The sequence below is a fragment of the Cervus elaphus genome, chromosome 5 (assembly GCF_910594005.1).
Source record: "Cervus elaphus chromosome 5, mCerEla1.1, whole genome shotgun sequence".
In the NCBI taxonomy this organism is placed as follows: Eukaryota; Metazoa; Chordata; class Mammalia; order Artiodactyla; family Cervidae; genus Cervus; species Cervus elaphus.
In genome coordinates this window covers 95394599-95412868 of record NC_057819.1, presented here as the reverse complement: position 1 = coordinate 95412868, position 18270 = coordinate 95394599, and the positions used below count along the sequence as shown (strand labels likewise).

At 49.1% G+C, this 18270-nt stretch overlaps 1 protein-coding gene across 4 annotated transcripts in view; it reads left to right on the top strand.

Annotated features, from left to right (window-relative positions):
- The window catches only part of SLC43A2 (solute carrier family 43 member 2), a 43181-nt gene that overhangs the window by 7982 nt on the left and 16929 nt on the right, over nt 1–18270 (top strand). For 3 of the 4 annotated variants that reach the window (XM_043903340.1, XM_043903341.1, XM_043903339.1), the window contains exons 3-6: nt 1441–1648; nt 3440–3495; nt 4617–4693; nt 17184–17276. In XM_043903340.1, the coding sequence (XP_043759275.1) occupies nt 1441–1648; nt 3440–3495; nt 4617–4693; nt 17184–17276 (434 nt within the window). The remainder of the gene's footprint in view (nt 1–1440; nt 1649–3439; nt 3496–4616; nt 4694–17183; nt 17277–18270) is intronic. The other variant, XM_043903342.1, reaches the window with a different exon arrangement.

Genomic DNA, 18270 nt, shown 5'->3' with positions numbered 1-18270 from the left:
AAGTCACTTCTCCAGGGTGATAAAATAGCAAGTAGAGAAACCAGAATTGGAACCTAGAGCCCAGATCCCAGCACCCCCACCCTCAGCGTATCCCCCACTAGGACCTGTTGGTCAGAGGTTGGCACAGAACATGATTCACCCAACATGCATCTTCTTCCGTGACCTTGGCTCACCCCCCCCCAAGAGAGGCCCAGGCAGGCCTTGCCGACCTCAGCTTTACGGCCCTGGCGCCAGAGGGCCGCATGTAGGAGACAGCACTTATCTGCTGAGAGGTATTTCCTTGAGTCTCCCAGCGTGACCTCCTCGAGTCTAATCAGAGGCTGCTCCTCTCTGCAGGATTAGTCAGCATCTCTTAACTAGCAGTCCCGAGAGGAGGAACGGAGCTCATTCCCCGCTGTGTGCCAGCCCGTCCTCCACCCTCCCGCCCCTCGCTGCCACAGCACTTTTTCCTTCCCTCTTTTTTGCTGTCTTGGGACTGGGTGGACTTTGGAGAGGATCATTAAGGATTAGATTATGGCATAGGTGTGGCCACTGGAGTCAGTGACATCGTGACCCCAGTGAGAAAAAGAAGATAGGTGCCCTTCGATAAGTGAAAGCAAGTTATTTGGCACTCTTTTATTAAACAAAAAACCTTTCCCAAGGGGGTTCCGTGACTCAGGATATGTAGTAGTTGATGCTGTGAGAACATGAGAGAGAATTTAGCACAGGGGATGTGTCTTTGAGAAATCTGATGTATTAGGCATTAAAGGAAGCCTTCTCCTCGATTGACTCACAGCAGCTGAGACCAGCAGCTTGTCCTTCCCAAGTGGTCTAGGGTCCCCCTCCTGTATGCTGGCCACAGACTGCTTCCATGGACAGAGCTGCAGAGAAGTTCTAGCCAGCTTGGGGAACCCACAGCCCAGGCTGGGTCCCAAAGCGTGCTATTCTAGGTGTCGCTTACTCTAGAGTTGGAATCCTGGGACTTCCCTGGTGGTCCAGCGGCTAAGAGTCTGAGCTCTCAATGCAGGAGGCCCAGGTTTGATCCTTGATCAGGGAAATAGATCCCACATGCCGCAACTAAGACCTGGTGCAGCCAAATAAATAAATGGGAATCCCAACCTGGGGCTTGTGGGTGCTGCAAAGGACACAAGAAGGCCCTGAGACTGTGGGCAAGACTTTTCTAAGGAGCAATAGAGGCACTTTCTCTATTGGGTTCTTCAAAGGGAAGGTGACTCCCCCCTCCCAAAAAAAAAAAAAAAGTTAAGAATCTCTGTATTATCACTCCAGGGAGTTTTGGCCACATGGACATCCCAGCCTGCTGGGGGTATTCAGAGCTCTGAAGGGGCCCAGAGCTAGCCTTGGCTGCCTCAGTGGGCTGACTCTGTGTGGGCACCTGCCCCTCTGGTCTTTGGAGATCCCTGCCATGACCCTGTGATCAGGTTCCCCTCCCTCTACACACAGAGAATGTCACCAACGTCACAGTGGGGGCCACGGCAGAACCGGAGCCTGAGGAGGTGAGCCGGATGAATGGCTGGCTCAGCTGCAAGGCCCAGGATGAGATGCTAAACTTGGCCTTCACCGTGGGCTCCTTCCTGCTCAGTGCCATCACTCTGCCCCTGGGCATCGTCATGGACAAGTACGGCCCGAGGAAGCTCAGGCTGCTGGGCAGGTCAGTTCTAGGGGGGAGGCAGGTGGGCGGGGTGGGCAGGGGGCCCCTGAGCCAAGATTCCCCACTGTAGGGGATCCTGGTGTCCTGCGGTGAGGTGTACTGTGGCGCCCCCTGAATGCTCACCTAGGATGGGGCTCCTGCCCCATCAATAGCTGCTGTGATCCTTGTGTTATTCCGATCTGCACAGAAAAGTCACAGGACTCAGGCCTGCCTAGGAGGACCTGCTTGTCATTATGATTTCCGGTCTTTTTCATCTTCCGCCTCTGCGAGATAAAAAGATTTTGAACACAAACCTCTAATATAAGCACATGGAATCATCAATCATATACACATCTGTTGGGCTTCCCTGGTGACTTAGATGGTAAAGAATCCACCTGCAGTATGAGAGACCAGGCTTTGATCCAGGGGTCAAGAAGATCCCTTGGAGAAGGGAATGCAACCCACTCCAGTATTCTTGCCTGGTGAATCCCATGGTCAGAGGAGCCTGGCGGGCTACAGTCCCTGGGGTCGCAAAGAGTTGGACATAACTGAGCAACTAAGCCCACGAGCATATACGTATGTCATTCTTACTGTTTAATGTGCTTAATTTTTTTCTTCCAGTTTTATTGAGATATTAATTGATGTACAGCCCTATGTAAGACTGAGGTACAGCATAATGGTCATATTTACATACATCATGAAATGAATCCCACAGGGAGCTTAGGGAACACATACCATCTCATATAGTGTTTTATCTGCTTTGTGATACATGTACAAAAGAGATAAAATGGCTGAGATTTTAAATTACAAAATGGAAAATTATAAAATTTCTAAAATTGTAAAATAGTATTTCCCTACCCCAGGCACCTTAGTGGGTCATCTAATGCACCTCCTAGTGTGTGTTCCTAGGCTATAAAACTCCAGTCTGCCAGTCTCAGGGTCAGTCTGCCAAGCAGCTGGCCCTGTCTGGCCAGGGTCCTCCCCAAGCCAGTCCCAATGGGAATGAGCATTGTGCAGGGCAGTGTCTGGCCATGAGCAAGGCCCGTGGCCCTGAAGGGAATCGGTGGGGGATCAGTGTCATTCATTCTTTGGAGCTTACAAAGGCTTGGTCCCCAGCTCAGAGCCAAGTAGAGGGGATTTGAAAGCTGCCAGTCATCACCCCTTGCCCTGTGGGGTTCTTTCTGTCCCCTGACTGAGCGGACACAGGAGCCTAGGGATGGGTTGTGTCCTTTCTCGCTTCACAGACTTGACTCTGTCCAGTCTGGGGAATGGAGCGGGCAGTGCAGTGGGGTGTTTACCAGGTCTGGCTTTGGGGCTTGAATTCCAGCTTAGCCACCTGCTAGCTAGGACACCTTGGAAAATTTCATTTTTGTTTCTATGTTGGGTTTTTAAAATTTTATTTATTTTTAGGTATTTGAATATCTGTGTGTGTGTGTTGTTTTTTTAAACTTATTTTATTGAAATGTAGTTGATTTACAATGTTCACTAATTTCTACTATACAGCAAAGTGATTCAGTTACACATTTGTATGTATACATTCTTTTTTGTATTGTTTTCCATTATGGTTTGTCCTGGTATATTGAATATAATCCCTTGTGCTATACAGTAGGACCTTGTTGTTTTATTTTTGTTATTTTGAGTTTTATTTTTCTCATCAGTAAAATAGAGCCAATTACGCTCCTTAGAACTGTTGAGCAAAAGAATGTATGTAAATTTTCTGAAAGCGTCTTGACATGTAGCAAATACCTCCATATAGACAGTATTATCAATAATGATAATAACCAGTAATGTACTATTTCTCTTTCTTTTTAGTGCCTGCTTTGCCGTCTCCTGCTTGCTGATTGCGTATGGAGCAAGTAACCCAAACTGTGAGTATGCTTTTCCTCTGCCCTTTTGTCAGGGACTGGGGAGACAGCACCCAGACGTGCTCGCAGGCCCACCTGCTCTAGGAAGCTGGGCCAGGCCTGCGCTCACTACTCGAGTTAGAGGGACACTTGTTAGACCTTTACCCAGTGACTTAATTCAGATGGTGGCTGGATAAGCAAATGGCCCCAGACAAATGTCTAAGAGAAGCTCCCAGAGGGTGAGAAACACCCATCTCTGCTGAGCCAGGCCAGTCCCTGACGGACTCACTGATGCCAACTTGAGAACCAGGCCAGCTGCAGGAGTGTGTGCAGAGGTCGTGAGCTGAACCGCTCGGAGCAGCCCAGGCCTGCACTTTAAGATGGCCCAGAAACCACCTGGTCCCTAACTCTGCTCAGGTGGAGCTGATGCTGCAAGGACATTTGGAACAAACACCAAAATAGGGCTTGACTTTCACCAAAATCTTGAGGATTTTTTGGCTGCACTGCACAACATGTAGGATCTTATTTCCCCAACCAGGGATTGAACTTGTGCCTCCTGCATTGGAAGTGCAGAGTCTTAACCACCAGGGGAGTCCCGTGTTTCACTAGACTCTTATCCAGGCTCCTCTCCTGATTTGGAGGTACCTGTATTTTTGGTTTCAGCGAACAGCTTTTTTAGATGTCTCCCTTGTGGGTAAAGGGCTTCCCTCATAGCTCAGTTGGTAAAGGATCTGCCTGCAATGCAGGAAACCTGGGTTTGATTTCTGGGTCGGGACGATCCCCTGGAGAAGGAAATGGCAACCCACTCCAGTATTCTTGCCTGGGAAATCCCATGGACAGAGGAGCCTGGCAGGCTACAGTCCATGGGGTTGCAAGAGTCGGACACGACTTCGCGACTACACCACCACTTGTGGATAAGGTTAGTGAAGAAAGGGGGATGGGGATACACCTTTTGCAAGAGCCCAAACTCCATAAAATAGGCAAGAGGAGGATGAGGCAGAGGCTGGGCAAGCTCCCCAGGTGTCCGGCACTAATGCCTGATGACTTGTCATCACTAGCAACATTTGCTCAGAGCAAGCTCCTCGGCAGCAGTGGGTTGGGCTCAGGCGTGGTTCCCCTCTTACCAGCCTTCTGCTTCCTTCCAGCTCTCTCTGTGCTCATCTTCATCGCCCTGGCTCTGAATGGCTTTGGTGGGATGTGCATGACTTTTACCTCATTAACAGTAAGTACCATTTTTTAAAAAGATATTTATTTGGCTCTGCTGGGTCTTAGTTGTGGCATGTGGGATCTAGTTCCCTGACCAGGGATGTAACCCAGGCCCCCTGCACTGGGAGCACAGAGTCTCAGCCACTGCACTATCAGAGAAGGCCCGGTACCAGTTTTTTTTGAGAAGATCTCTGTGGACATCCCTTTATGGCTCAGAAGGTAAAGAATCTGCTTGCGATGCAGGAGACCTGGGTTCAATCCCAGGGTTGGGAAGATTCCCTGGAGAAGGGCATGGCAACTCATTCCAGTGTTCTTGCCTGGAGAATTCCCAAGGACAGAGGAGCCTGGCGGGCTACAGTCCACAGGGTCACAAAGAGATGTACATGACTGAGCAACTAACACTTTCACTTTCTAGTTCAGTCATCTTTTTGCAAATCTGAGGCAGCTTTTATTGTCTCTAATTTGCTTGCCTTCCATTCACCTGCATCTGCTGGGGTATCCCAAGCAGTAGAGGGTTGTTGTTGGTGAAGTTGTGGCAGCAAAGTCTATTTCCGGCTCCCAAGCTGGGGAAGTCCTGCAGGCAGACTGGAAGGCAGCAGAGTCAGTCTCAGAGCAGCCTGTCTCCTGCTTCCTGACCTTGACTCAGGCGCCGAGGAAGCCAGCTTAGTAGCTGTGTGGAAGAAAAATAACCTGCCACCTACTTTCTTTTCTCTTATTTTCTATGGCAGCTCTGGCTAACAGTGAAACCTAAAAACAAACCTCTGTTGGAATCACCCTGCCTCTAACTGTTGCTTTGTTCAGAACTGAATGAAAAACTGGGGAATCATAGAGCCTGCCCCTCTGCTTGGTTTTCTTTCTTTCTTTTTTTAAAAATAATTTTTATTTATTTATTTTATTTTTGGCTGTGCTGGGTCTTCATTGCCACTCAGACTTTTCTCTAGTTGTGGCGAGCCCGGGCTACTCTCTAGTTGCAGTGCTTGGGCTTCTCATTGCAGTGGTTTCTCTTGTTGCAGAGCACAGGCTCTAGGCTGCAGAGGCTTCAGTAATTGTGGCCCCCGGGCTCTAAGCACAGGCTCAATAGTTGTGGTACACAGGCCCAGTCACATGTGGGAATCTTCCCGGATCAGGGATGGAACCTGTGTCTCCTGCATTGGCAGGCAGATTCTTTACTCCTGAGCCACCAGCGAAGTCCTGCTTGGTTTTCTAAATGCCAAGGCGCAGGGACCCCATCTCCCAAGGGAGGGAGATCCTTTCTTGGGATGCCGAGCACTCTCTTCTGGTAGCCCCAGAACACCATAGAATGGGCTTTTTTTGGAAGTGAATGAGACTGCCTGAAGATCCGGGTTGAAAGAAAGTCCAAAAAAGTCCAAAGAATCTTTCCCCAGAAGGAAGAAGGGAGTTGTCTGCAGGTTCACCTGGTCAGGCAGGGGTGCCTTTCAGAGCTGGCCCCTGGGAAAGTAGTGAGAATGCGAGGCTTCCCGAAAGATTTCTCTGTCCAACAGGAAAGTCTCGCCTGCCTTAGTTTCCCCTCGAGAAAGTTTTTAATGACACAGTGCCTCCCAGCCCTGTTTATTTGCAGGGCATTGGCTTCTGCTTTCTCTTTCCAGTAATGAGTCAGGCATCAGGCTGCTGAAGGGCCCTTGTTTAGCTTTGAGGGAGCCCTGGAACCTTGCTGGTCTTCTTCTAAGGAACTTGAGGAGGTACTAACATTCCTGTGACCCCTAGCCTGCAGGCTGTGAGCCAGAGGCCCGGTTGGGTCCAATTCCTCTTCTCAGCCTTTCTGTGCTTTCTCAATTTATTAACTTTATCCAGGTGGGAAGGGTGAACTACCAGGGCCTATGTCCGTGGAAATGGAGCAGTCAGTGGAGTCTGTGTTAGGTTGAGAGAGGCACTGCCCAGGACTGCATACATAGTGTGCTCCAGCGTGGGGGACTCAACTATCCAGGGTCTCTGGTTGCCTTGCCCTGGTAGTGTGAAGGAGATTGACTTTGTACTCTCTTGTGCATTTTTATTTATTTTTTTAATCAGGTAGATTATTTATTTCTTTGGCTGCACCAGGTCTTTGTTGCAGAATATGGGATGTAGTTCCCTGACCAGGAATCAAACCCAGGCCCCCTGCTTTGGGAGCAAGGAATCTTAGTCCTTGGACCACTAGGGAAGTCCCAACCAGATAGATTTTTTTTTTTTAATGGATGTATCTCCCACCCTCTCAAATTCCCGGGGGAAGACACATGTTGAAGCTGTACAAAGCATGTTAGAACTGTCAAACGCACCAATTCCATTCAGCTGTGTCCACTGCGAAGCAGGAGCCACAGTTCTGCTTGTTCTTTGACAGCGTAAACATGACCAACTCTTTCATCAAAATGAAAATCTGGCCTCACCCCCATTATTTGGGCCACACTGTCTATGTCATGGCAGTTCTGACTGAATTTCAGGATAAAAGAAAGAGATGGTCCTTGAATTTGAGTATATGCTCTGAAATACAGAAAGGTGCTCTATTGTTATAAGCCTAAAACAGATTAAGAACCTCCTCACCATGAATCCCCTTTAGGGAAGTCTTCAAAATAAGATCATAGCTGTGGTCCACAAATCCTTTTGGGGTGGCTAGGAGGGTCATAAGGATTCTTTTTATTTTCTTTTCTTCTTAATGATTATAAAACAAAAAGGTTTGATTTTAAAAAGTCAACTATTTGAGAAATGTACAATGTGAACTGTAAAATCCTATAAGCCTAACTTCATCAGTTTAAAATGTAACTCTTTAGTTTTAAAAAAGGAATCTACATATACTGAAGTTCTTTTCAAAAGAAACACTGTTACAACTTGCCTTTTTCACTTGACAGTGTATCTCTTATGTCTTTTCCTGCCAGTCCTTAGAAATCTACCTTATTATTTTAAACTCTAGAGCTCGGCTTCATAATTAGACAGTTCCATGTGATTCTCCAATATAGATTGCCATGATTTATTTAACCAGTTTCCTGCTAATGGACTTTTGGGTTGGTTTCCAATTTTTCTGATTTATGATTCTGGCGAAGTGAACATCTCTGTACATGTATTTCGATAAAATAAATTCCAGGCCCCAAGTTCAGCATGTTTTAAATTTTAATGTAGACTGTCAAATGGTCTTCCCAAAAGGGTATACACAGTTGCTGGCCTTCCACCATATCTGAGAAGTTTTCTTCCACACCCCTTCCAACACCCTGTCCAGATTCTTGTAAACATTAGCCAATCCAATCTGGTGAAAAATAATATGTTACTATTTAAAATTTCTTTCTTTAATTGTTAGTGAGATGGGGCATCTCTCCACCTACTTTTGATGATCACTTGTATTTCTTCTGGGATTGCTCCTTTGTGTCTTTTGTCTATTTTTCTACAGGGTTGTTTCTCTTTTTTTTAAATTGTGTTTTGTAAGCCCTCTTTCATACACACACACAAAATAGTTCTCTATCTGAGTGAACAGTGGTCTTACCCTAAGTTTTTTAGGCCCCTGTGTAGTCCATGAGTAAGCTTCAGGAGGGCTGGGCATTTCTTTGAAATTCTCCAAAAGCAAATTGTGCATGTGTGTGCCCGGACAGGTGCGTTTTTCTAGGGGAGGGTCTGTGACTTTCACCAGCTTCTAGTAGATCTGTGTGAAGCTGAACGCACTGTAGTAGGAGTGTTTCTCTTAACTCCTTGCTCTCCCACAGGGAGGTAAAGGCTGCACAGGCCAGACGGTGACCAGACAAGAAAACCATCTGATCATCACCTGGAGCATTTGGTTAGCAGGCATCTGTTGTAAGATAGCCTGGTGGCTTGTCCCTCTAAGGCTCCCATTCTTGGGTCTGGAGCAGAGGTCAGCAGTCTGCTGCCCCCAGGCCACATCCAGACCACTGCAGGCTTCTGTGCACACAGTTTTATCGGCACAGAACCGCTCCCACTTGATTCTTTTGTACTGATGGCAGCAGAGGGAATGGCAGTGACAGCCTCACTGCATGGAGACCACATGGCCTGCAAAACCTGCAGGTTCTCTGGCCCTTGGCAGGGAAAGTCCGACAGCTTCAGGTCTAGAAGCACCAAGAAGCTGCTCAGTCATGATTCCATCAGAAGGCAGGGGCCCCCCCCCCCCCCCGCCCCCAGCCCTTGCTGACCCTCTCCCTTCTAGTTATGTGACCCGACTCCTCAAGCACTTTCCATGTCATCGGCTTCCTCCTCTGTGCCCTGGCCCGAGGGACCTTCTTGGGCAGTCCTCTGTCCCGCAAGGCTTCAGATAGGAGCCTTTCTAGATCAGACCTCGAAAGGGGACAGAGACGCAGGTCAGTGAGGGCAGGCCGCGGCTCTTGGGCCATGTTCTGGGGCCGCGGGGGCTTCTGCTGAGCAGAGCTGAATCTAGTCCTGACACAGCCCAGACCTTTTAAAAAGCAGAAGCATCAGGATCAGCTCCCGGAGGCGCCAAGCCAGCAGCAGAATGGCACTTTCTGTTTGGGTCTCCCAGCCGTGCTCTCATTCAGGGGACAAAGGAGTCTTCAGGGTCGCCTTTAGGAGCTTCCTAAATCAACAGCTCTGGGGCCATGGATAATCACTCCATGACAACCTAGGAATCTGGGGGGAGCAGGGTTGTGTTGCCAGGAAAACCTTAATTGGGGGACTTTCTGAGTCCCAAGGGGTTGTGGTATAAATAAGGATGACCAGTGACTGTGAACTGCTATCCCCATTGGTGCTAGCAAACAGGCCCTGACTTTGTAGAATGCCTTTTCCCCACCACCTTTTCCCCTTACAGAGCCGGGGAGGTGTGCATACCCATGGGTGATCCTACCCCCATGAGCAGAGGCTGGCTTTCCCTGGTCCCTGCCTCAGAGGGTCCTGGGCGATGCGACACCCTCAGAGGGGGAGGGTGCAGGTCACCGGGGGTCAGGGCACACCCCAAGGTGCCAAGCCTCAGCCTCCTCGTGAGCATCAGCACAGCACACTCAGGTCTGTTTGCTCACTGCCTCGCATTTGTTCAAGTCTTTAACTCGCTTCAGCAGCTGGAGGAAAACAGCGGCCGGCGGCTGAGGTGGCGTCTGGGGGCCACCACCCGACGATCCGGGGCTGGGGTTGCTTAGAGATGGGAGTGGATGCCGCCAACATTGTGAACATGTCTTTTCCACTTCATTACTCTGACCCCTGTCAGCGTGGGCGGGACAGGGAGTTCTGAGCTGTTGAAACCCTCCCAGAAAAGTGATTGCAAAGTGCTGCCAGGCTCCTTAATGAAAAAATTTCTCTGGGCTTTCCCTATCTGACTCATGGGAGTCTTACTTGGAGCCTGAGGAAGAAATGGTCCCACGGGAGTTGGGATCTGAGTTTGAAGAGAACAGAGTAAACGTCCATCTTCGAACACCTGGAAGGAGGGGAGGGAGAGGATTCGGGATATAGCAGTGAAACAGATGGCCCCCTCCAGGGGTGTGTGTGGAGTTTTGCATTCCTGCTCTGGTGACCTGTTTCTATGGCCAGGAGAGGGTCCCCACGGCATCCCACTTGCCCCACGTGCCAGGTAAGCAGGGCTCGCCTGCTGCCCCCAGCCAGCTCTGCCTCTGGGTTTCTGCTGTGTGCTCTGAGAGCCCAAAGCTGTCAGCCCATCACCACTGGCCCGGGAGAAGTCCACCCATCAGAGGGTTTCCACCTCGTGAAGTTGCCCCAGCACATGACTGGTTCAGGGGTGGACTGAACGTGTCGTTGGGGCCTTGGGAGGGCTGGACCTGGCTGGGAAAGTGGACGAAGTGGCTAGGGAAGTGGGGCTCCGCCTCCCCACCCCTTCAGCAGTGAAGCGGAAAGGTGACCACAAGGGCCTTTACCTGGCAGCATGTGCTTGGAGCTGCCGGTCGTGCAGGGTTAGAAAAGAGCCCAGCTATGCTGAGTCCACTTGTCCAGACTAGCACCTGGATCCTGGCCTGTTCAGGTTGCACAGGGCTCTTGGGTGTGTGCACCAGCCACTTGAGGACAAGGGTCACCTCTGAAAGGGGCCCTCCCCATCCCCACCCTGGATGGCCCGTGGCATCTCCCCGAGAGCCAGGGTGAGCCCCCCTAGCTGGTGGGCTCCGGAGATAACTGATTTGGAAAGCAGGTGTCAGATGGCTCTTCTGTCCCTGCCTGCCAGCAAGCCCCAGGCCTGTCCTGGGGGCTCCTGGGAAGAGAGACATCGTAAAGAGGGTCCTCCAAGGAGGGCTGCCCATCCTCACTGCTGGAGCCTAGGCTTCTGGCGATTCTCGGCCAGTAGCCGGCTCTGAGGCCAGCACTCCAGGGGAGGGGCCGTCTGCAGCTGCTGTTTTCCCCTCTGGGAAGGTCACAGAGCTGGGGCCTGTTTACAGTGCAGCCCAGGGGCTGAGCGAATGAGTCACCACGGCTCGCGCAGGGATGGCATTCCGAGGCCAGCTCGGAGGACGGGTTTTGCCTGGCTGAGCCCACTCCAGCCCCCATCCTACCCCAGGGGCAGCAACAGCATTAATGGTGGTGGTGGTGGGAAGCCCCCCAGAGCCAGGAAGGGGGCCAGTGCGCTGCCCCCCACACCCAAGCTGCGAGCGCAGTTGGGAACCCAAGGTCAGGAAACCGCCCCTGCTGAGTGTTTTCCTCGCATCTGTCTCTGCAGCTCGGCTGCAGCTTCCTACTTGGCAGCAGTCGTGGTTCTTCCCCCTCCGCCCGGCCCTCCAGCCGGCACTAGGCGCTCTGCTCGGTCCTCAGCCGCCATTCACTCCATCACCAGGGCTTCTGAGTGGCCATTCTGTGCGGCTGAGGTCGGGCAGAGGCGGGAGGAGGGAGGGAGGAGGGGGATGTGAAGACCAGTGGGGGAGGAGACCCAGAGAAGATGAAAGGAGAGTCTGCGGCCAAGGGCAGATCCTCCTGACAGTGTGCCCCGGACTGTGGGGAGGTCGGCTGGGGGAGGTCAGGGAGGGAGGAGGCAGGTAGGTCTAAAAGCAGCTTTGGAGAGGGTGTAAGAAATTTCCAGTGGGGAGAGCAAACAGAATGCTTAATAAGGAACAGAAAGAGGTGTGAGAGGTAAGGGTAACTGCCTTGATCCTCCAAATCAAGTGTGGACCCTTCAGGGGCCACGTGTGTGTTTTCCAGGAGACAGAGTAGCCCAGTGGCTATGCACATCAACATGACCTGCTTTGAATTCTAGTTTTGACCCTTACCAGCTTAGGGATCCCTTGACTATTTTTTTTTAAGAGCTTTTATTTATTTTTGGCGGCGCTGGGTCTTCACTGCTGTGTGCAGGCTTTGTCGAGTTGCGGCACGCGGGGCCCACGCTTGCAGTGGCTTCTTCTGTTGCGGAGCACAGTCTCTAGGACAGGGCTCAGTTGTTGGGGCACACGTAGGCTTAGTCGCCCCATGGCATGTGGGATCTTCCTGAATCAAGGATCTAACCTGTATACCCTGCATTGGCAGGCAGACTCTTAAACTGCTGGACCACCAGGGACATCCCCTTGACTTTTCTAATCCTGATGTCTTGTAACCATTAAGTGAGGGTACGGAGTGACACTTTCTTGGTAAGGATGTTATGAGGGTTTTTAGCATAATAATAGTTTCTGTTATAATAATAATGCTACTATATTATTTAATATATTAACATAACCGTGTATGCTGTCATATATTATAACTTAATTATCAGGAAAAATCCTCTGATCAAGCTGCTCCTGGGCAAAGTAAATGGGGGAAATTTCCTCTAGCGGGCATGACAGCTTTGGGAGGAAGGGAAGGAAGTGGCTTAAAGGATAAAACACAATTAGTGTTAACATTTGAAAAATAATTAGTGCCCCCAGGGAGAACTTCTCTTCGCCTGTGTTTGCTGTTTTGTGACCACACACTGACCGCTGCCAGGATGTTTATGCTTTAGCTTTCTCTGGTCAAGGTCATCCTTGATACTGTTTTCAGAGAAATTTCATCTGACACAGATGTTGTTGTTTAGTCTCTAAGTCATGTCTGATTCTTTTGCAACCCCATGGACTGCAGCCTGCCAGGCTTCTCTGTTCATGGGACTTCCCAAGCAAGAATACTGGAGTGGGTTTGCCATTGCCTGCTCCACGGGAGCTTCCCAACTCTGGTATCAAACCTGTCTCCTGCATTGGCAGGCAGATTCTTTACCACTGAGCCACCAGGGAAGCCCTGACACGAATGTTAGGTAGTCACTAAAAGCTGAAATATTTTGACTACCTATTTAAACACTTAGATTGGTCAGAAAAACCCTACCATCAACTATGACATTAAAGGACAAACTGGGGAAACATACCTACTGTATAAGAACAAACTGTGAGGGTCTTCATTTTATTTTATTTTATTTTTGTGTGTGTGAGGGTCTTTAATGTATAAAGAACCTATACCAAATTAATATGAACGAATTAACCTCCTCTTAGGAAGAAAGGACAAATGAGGAATGTAAGTGACTGATTTTAAAAACTATAGGTAAAAAATGTTCAAAGTCATTAGCAATCAGTAAATGTAAGTTTTTTCAATTCCAATTGGTGTAAGTTTTCTGGAAGGCAATTTGTCACAGAGTATCACAAAAAACTTCAAAACATGGATTCCCTTTTGCCAAATGATTCTACTTTGGGGAACTTACCTTAAGGAAATAATAGCTATTTGCATATATGTTTATCTTCAAGCATGTTCTTTAAAAAATTTTATTTATGATAAAAATCGAAAAGGATCTGAGAACATAGAGAAATGGTTGCATAAATTATAGGCCATTCAGACAGTTGTTACAAATTATGTGAAGATGAATACAGGACTAAACTAGGAAGTATTTATAATATACAAAGTAAAAAAAAGAAAAAGTTTATAAAATAATATGTAGTATCTGATTCCAGTTTGGTTAAAAATTATAGGTATTTATAAGAAAATGATTGAAGGCAATTACACCGAGATGATAATGTGGCTATATCAGGGGAATTCTTTTTTCCCCAAGGGGAATTTTTATTTCATTTTTTATGTATACTTTGTTCTAGATATTTTACAATGAACATGCATTGCTTTCCTAATCAAAAAATAACTAAGGTAAAGTATAAGATGTACACATTCCTGAGGAGACTGTATAGTGTCTTTTGCCCTGAGGCTCTGTACACCCTGAGAATGTATACCGAATGCTTACCAAAAGAACATATTAAGGAGGGGGAGGATTTTCAGGGTGTTGTAAAGAATGTTCCGGGCAGGGAGAGGCAGAGGAGCCAGGAGGGCAGCTGGGAGGCCCTGGGAATCTATACCAGTGCTTACCAAAAGAACATGTTAAGGAGGGGGAGGATTTTCAGGGTGTTGTAAAGAATGTTCCAGGCAGGGAGAGGCAGAGGAGCCAGTAGGGCAGCCGGGAGGCTACCGCCCTTGTTCAGACATGAGGGTGAGGATCTCATCCAGGGTCAGATAGAAGGTCAGAACCCTCTCCCAGATTCCCATCTTGCCTGTCCCAGATGCAGTCTGGGGAGCAGACTCCGGGAAATGAGGTCAGAGTTGCCCACTAGCCCCAAGTTCTGTGGTTCTGTTGGCCTCTAGCTTGGGTTCGGGAAGAAGGAAAAGGGCTGGTAAGCGAGCTGTCTGCTTTTCAGAAGTATCCCCTCGCCCTGTCAAAAAGTTGGAACGCGCTTTGCACCCAAAGGTGACTACCATGACGGAAGCGTTTCCTGGCCTGACTGCGGAGTGGCTGTTGTCCCCCATCTGCTTTTCTGATCGGGTTCTCAGCCCTCTTTGTTGCTGCTGCTCCTGTTTTGTGCTTTGTTTCTTTGGCCATACTTCCCTACCTGTGGGATCCTAATTCCCCGATCAGGGATCGAACCCATGCCCCCTGCGCTGAAAGCACAGAGTCTTAACCACGGGGCTGACAGGGAAATCCCTCTAAGCCATCTTTGATCCCTTCTTTCTTCACCTGCATTCCAGGCTGGAACAGTTTCCTTCTTCCACACAAGCGAAACTAATCTTTGGATTCTCCTTGGGGCAGATACGGGCCTGGAGATGCCTGAAGCTGCCTTGGTGGAATAGCCAGTGAGGTGCAGCCCAAACACGTGAGCCCAGGATCCAAGGGGTGTCCTCTGAACCACAGCATACCTGGGAGGCAGGTGTGCAAAGGGTGAAATTGGGCAGCTTTCATGCTCACCTGGGTGTGCTTGGGTGCCCATGAGCAGGTCACCTTTCCTCTGTCTCCTGCTGGGGAAGTTTCCGTATGCTCCTTGTCTCCCTCCGACCCTCTCTGAGAAGCCTGAGTGGGCAGAGGGGGCTGGAAGAAGAGCTCCTTGTGTGTGGCGAAGCTGGAGAGGCACCCTGGCCTCATCCCACAAGATGGCTTTGTTGGCCGCACACTATGGATTTATTCATGCTCCTTTTTAATCCTGGGATCTCAAAACATCTCAAGTCTCTTATTCATGTTTTTTTTTCTTTAATAATGACGCTCAGACATAATCCACATACCATACAATGCACCTAAACTATATAATTCAATGGTTTTTAGTGTATTTATAGAGTTACCAAGTCATCACCAGAATTAACCATATCACGCCAATCACAATTCTGGACCATGAGCATTTCCTCCCTGTCCCTCCCAGCTTCTTCTATCCCAGCCCTAGACAACCCCTTGTCTAGTCTCTGTCTCTAGGGATTTGCCTGTTCTGGACATTTCACATGAATGGAATCGTACAGTTATGTGGTCTTTTGTGACTGATGTCTTTCACTCAGCATAATTTTGCAAAGTTTATTCATGTTGTAACATGTATCAGTTCTTCATTCCTTTCTGTGGCTGTGTAATATTCCATTGTGTGGATATACCACAGTTTGCACACCCAGTCATCCTTTGATGGGCATGAAGGTTGTCTCCACTTTTTGTATATTATAAAGAATGCTGCTGTAAACAGTCATGTACATACATGTTTTTGTGTGAACATATGTTTTTATTCCTAGGAGTGAAATGTCTGGGTCATATGGTAGCTTTGTGTTTAAATGAGGAGCTGCCAGACTCTTTTGCAAAGTGACTGCACCATTTTTCATTCTCACCAGTAGTGTAGGAGGGTTCCAATTACTCTGTATCAGCACCAGCATTTGTTGTTTTCTTTTTTAAAAAATTGTTATTTTAGCCACTTAGCATGCACAGGGGGTATGAAGCAGCATCTCATTGTGGTTTGATTTGCATTTCCCTATGATTAATGATACTGAGTATCTTTTCATAACGGTTATTGGCTATTTGTATATCTTCTTTGGAGAAACATCTATTCAGAAATGTCTGTTTGCCCATTTTAAAAATGATTATGTTTTTATTACTGAGTTGTCAGAGTTATTTATATATTGCAGATATGGGTGCCCTATCCAATACATGATTCATAAAAATTTTCTCTCTTCGTCTCATCATCTTTTCATTTACTTGATGGTGTCCTTTGAAGTGCAAACATTTTTCACTTGGATGATGTCCCTTTTTCATTTTTAATTGTGGTCAAAACAGGCAGAAGTGATGAGGGGCAGGTAGGTAAATACATTCACGCTGCCTGTGTTCAGCAAACGGATTAGCTTGCAGGCAGCCATCACGTGGTCCATGTTTGATAAAACCCCAGTATGATTCCAGACATCTTGGGGGAGGGAGGTGTAGTTTAGGTCCGTATAAACAGCCTGAGTTCAATAAAACAGGTTGGCAGATCCAGAGAGTGAGTCTCGGTGCCAGGGACCGTGTGGGTGTGGATGGAAGCTCAGAGCACGTGGTGCGAGCTCCCCCGAGGTTAGCGAGAGCATGGCAGGCTGCAGTTAGGGGAGGATGCGCTTCGCCCCATGCCTGTCTGAATCCGTGACCTCGTGGTCATAGTTTACCATGCCTGAATTTGTATGGAACCCACTGAGGGTTTTAGCTTTGTAGTCATGTCGAATGGGCCCAGGACAAGCTCCTGTGAGATGGGAGCAGTGGCCTCACAGGGAAGAAAGCCTGAGCTTTTCTTGCCACTGATCTTTCCAGGTGGGAAGAGAAAGCCCTCCTTGAACCTAGAAATTGAGAAACAGGACTCCCAGACCAGCCTCCTCATCCACACCAGAGACTGTAGAATTCTGATTGGCACCTTCCAGAGACCTACTCTTCTCAAAATCAAAAGCAGCTTTTGCTGACATCTGGTCGTTCTGGGACACTGATATTTTTATTTATAAAACGATTCTTTCATCCTCAAATAGATTCTTATTTTTAACAGACTTGCTCCCTTTGAAGGTTGCCTCACTTGCTGGCATCTCCTTATAACCCTGCAGAGACCAAAGGCCCTAGCCTGTGCCAGAGCAGAGAGGAGGGTCGCTTGCCAGCCAGGAAGTCCTGTCTGCACGTGCAGAGTCTGAGTTCTGTATTACTCTCCCCTTCTTCCTTAATCATCCACAGTCCTGAAAGAAAAAATGTGCAATTAGCAGTGATTATCCCTGGACTGATGCCTCGTGAATTACGCAGGGAGGAGAGCAGATAAGACGAGGTGCCCGAGGATGCCGTCATGCTCTCTTCCCTTCCTCCTTCATCCTGTCTGTCCGTCTTTCAGCAGAAGTTTCCCTTGCTTCTTGTCTTTCAGCTGCCCAACATGTTTGGTGACCTTCGGTCCACATTTATTGCCCTGATGATTGGATCCTATGCCTCCTCGGCGGTCACCTTCCCAGGAGTCAAGGTGAGGGTGTGTGCTGGCATCTGAGCAGAGGCCTCTCCCGAGACTCTTCTGCCCTCCCTGAAGAGGGAAGTCACTGTGGGCGCTGGGGCCCTCCCTTCCCCCCACCCACATCTGGGAGGATGCACCTGGGCACCTCTGGGAGTAAGAAAAAAGACCTGCTGGGCCAGGGGTGGGGTGGAGTGGGGCGGGGTGGGGTGGGGGTGGAGGCGTGAGAGTGGGGATGGTAAAGTCAAGCATATCTCTGCAAGGTGTGACTGCAGGCTGCCTTTGCATTTCAGGGCTCGGGGGGAAGAAAGGGGCTGAGAGAGTGTCCCCCGTCCTGAATCCAGCTCCAGTCCCCCCCCACCCCCCCAGGTCTGTTGTCATTGGGCTGTTGCTCCCCACTGCCAGAGCGCTGTTCGAAGCCAAGTTGGTTCAGCTGTTTCCCTCCCAGGCAGGATTCTGAGCCCATGGAAGTCACACGGGGTCAGGATGGAGCAAACACCTCACTGCTCATCAGTCCTGGTTCCTGCTCTAAATCCTGTTGTTCCTGAACGGGCTTCAGAACCAGCTTTTCTCTGCGGTGGCCCCGGCTCCAATAAATTCCCTTTCCTGAGGTCCAAGGGGAAGAGGCTGCAGAGCAGGAGGAGGAGTCAGAGACATGGGCCGGCCACTTGGGCATTGAGGTGTCCGGAGAGGCTGGGGCCACTGTCCCTGGATGTTAGGGATCCTCACGTTCCTGAGGGCAGAGGAGCCCTCAGGTTCCTGCTCTTCCTCATCTCAGTGTCTGACTGCTGGTCCCTTCCCTGGGGAGCTGGGCAGCTGTCTGCCACTGCCCTGGGGACCCTTGGGCTGGAAATAAATGGCAAAAATTACAATAACAGTCTGGCAGGCTTCCCACCTACCATGCCCTGTACTGGGCCCTCTACTGGGGTCACATCCACTGAACCGCACCTCAATACCAGGAGGGTACATGCCAGTGTCAGACCCATTTCACAGAAGAGCAAAGTGTACC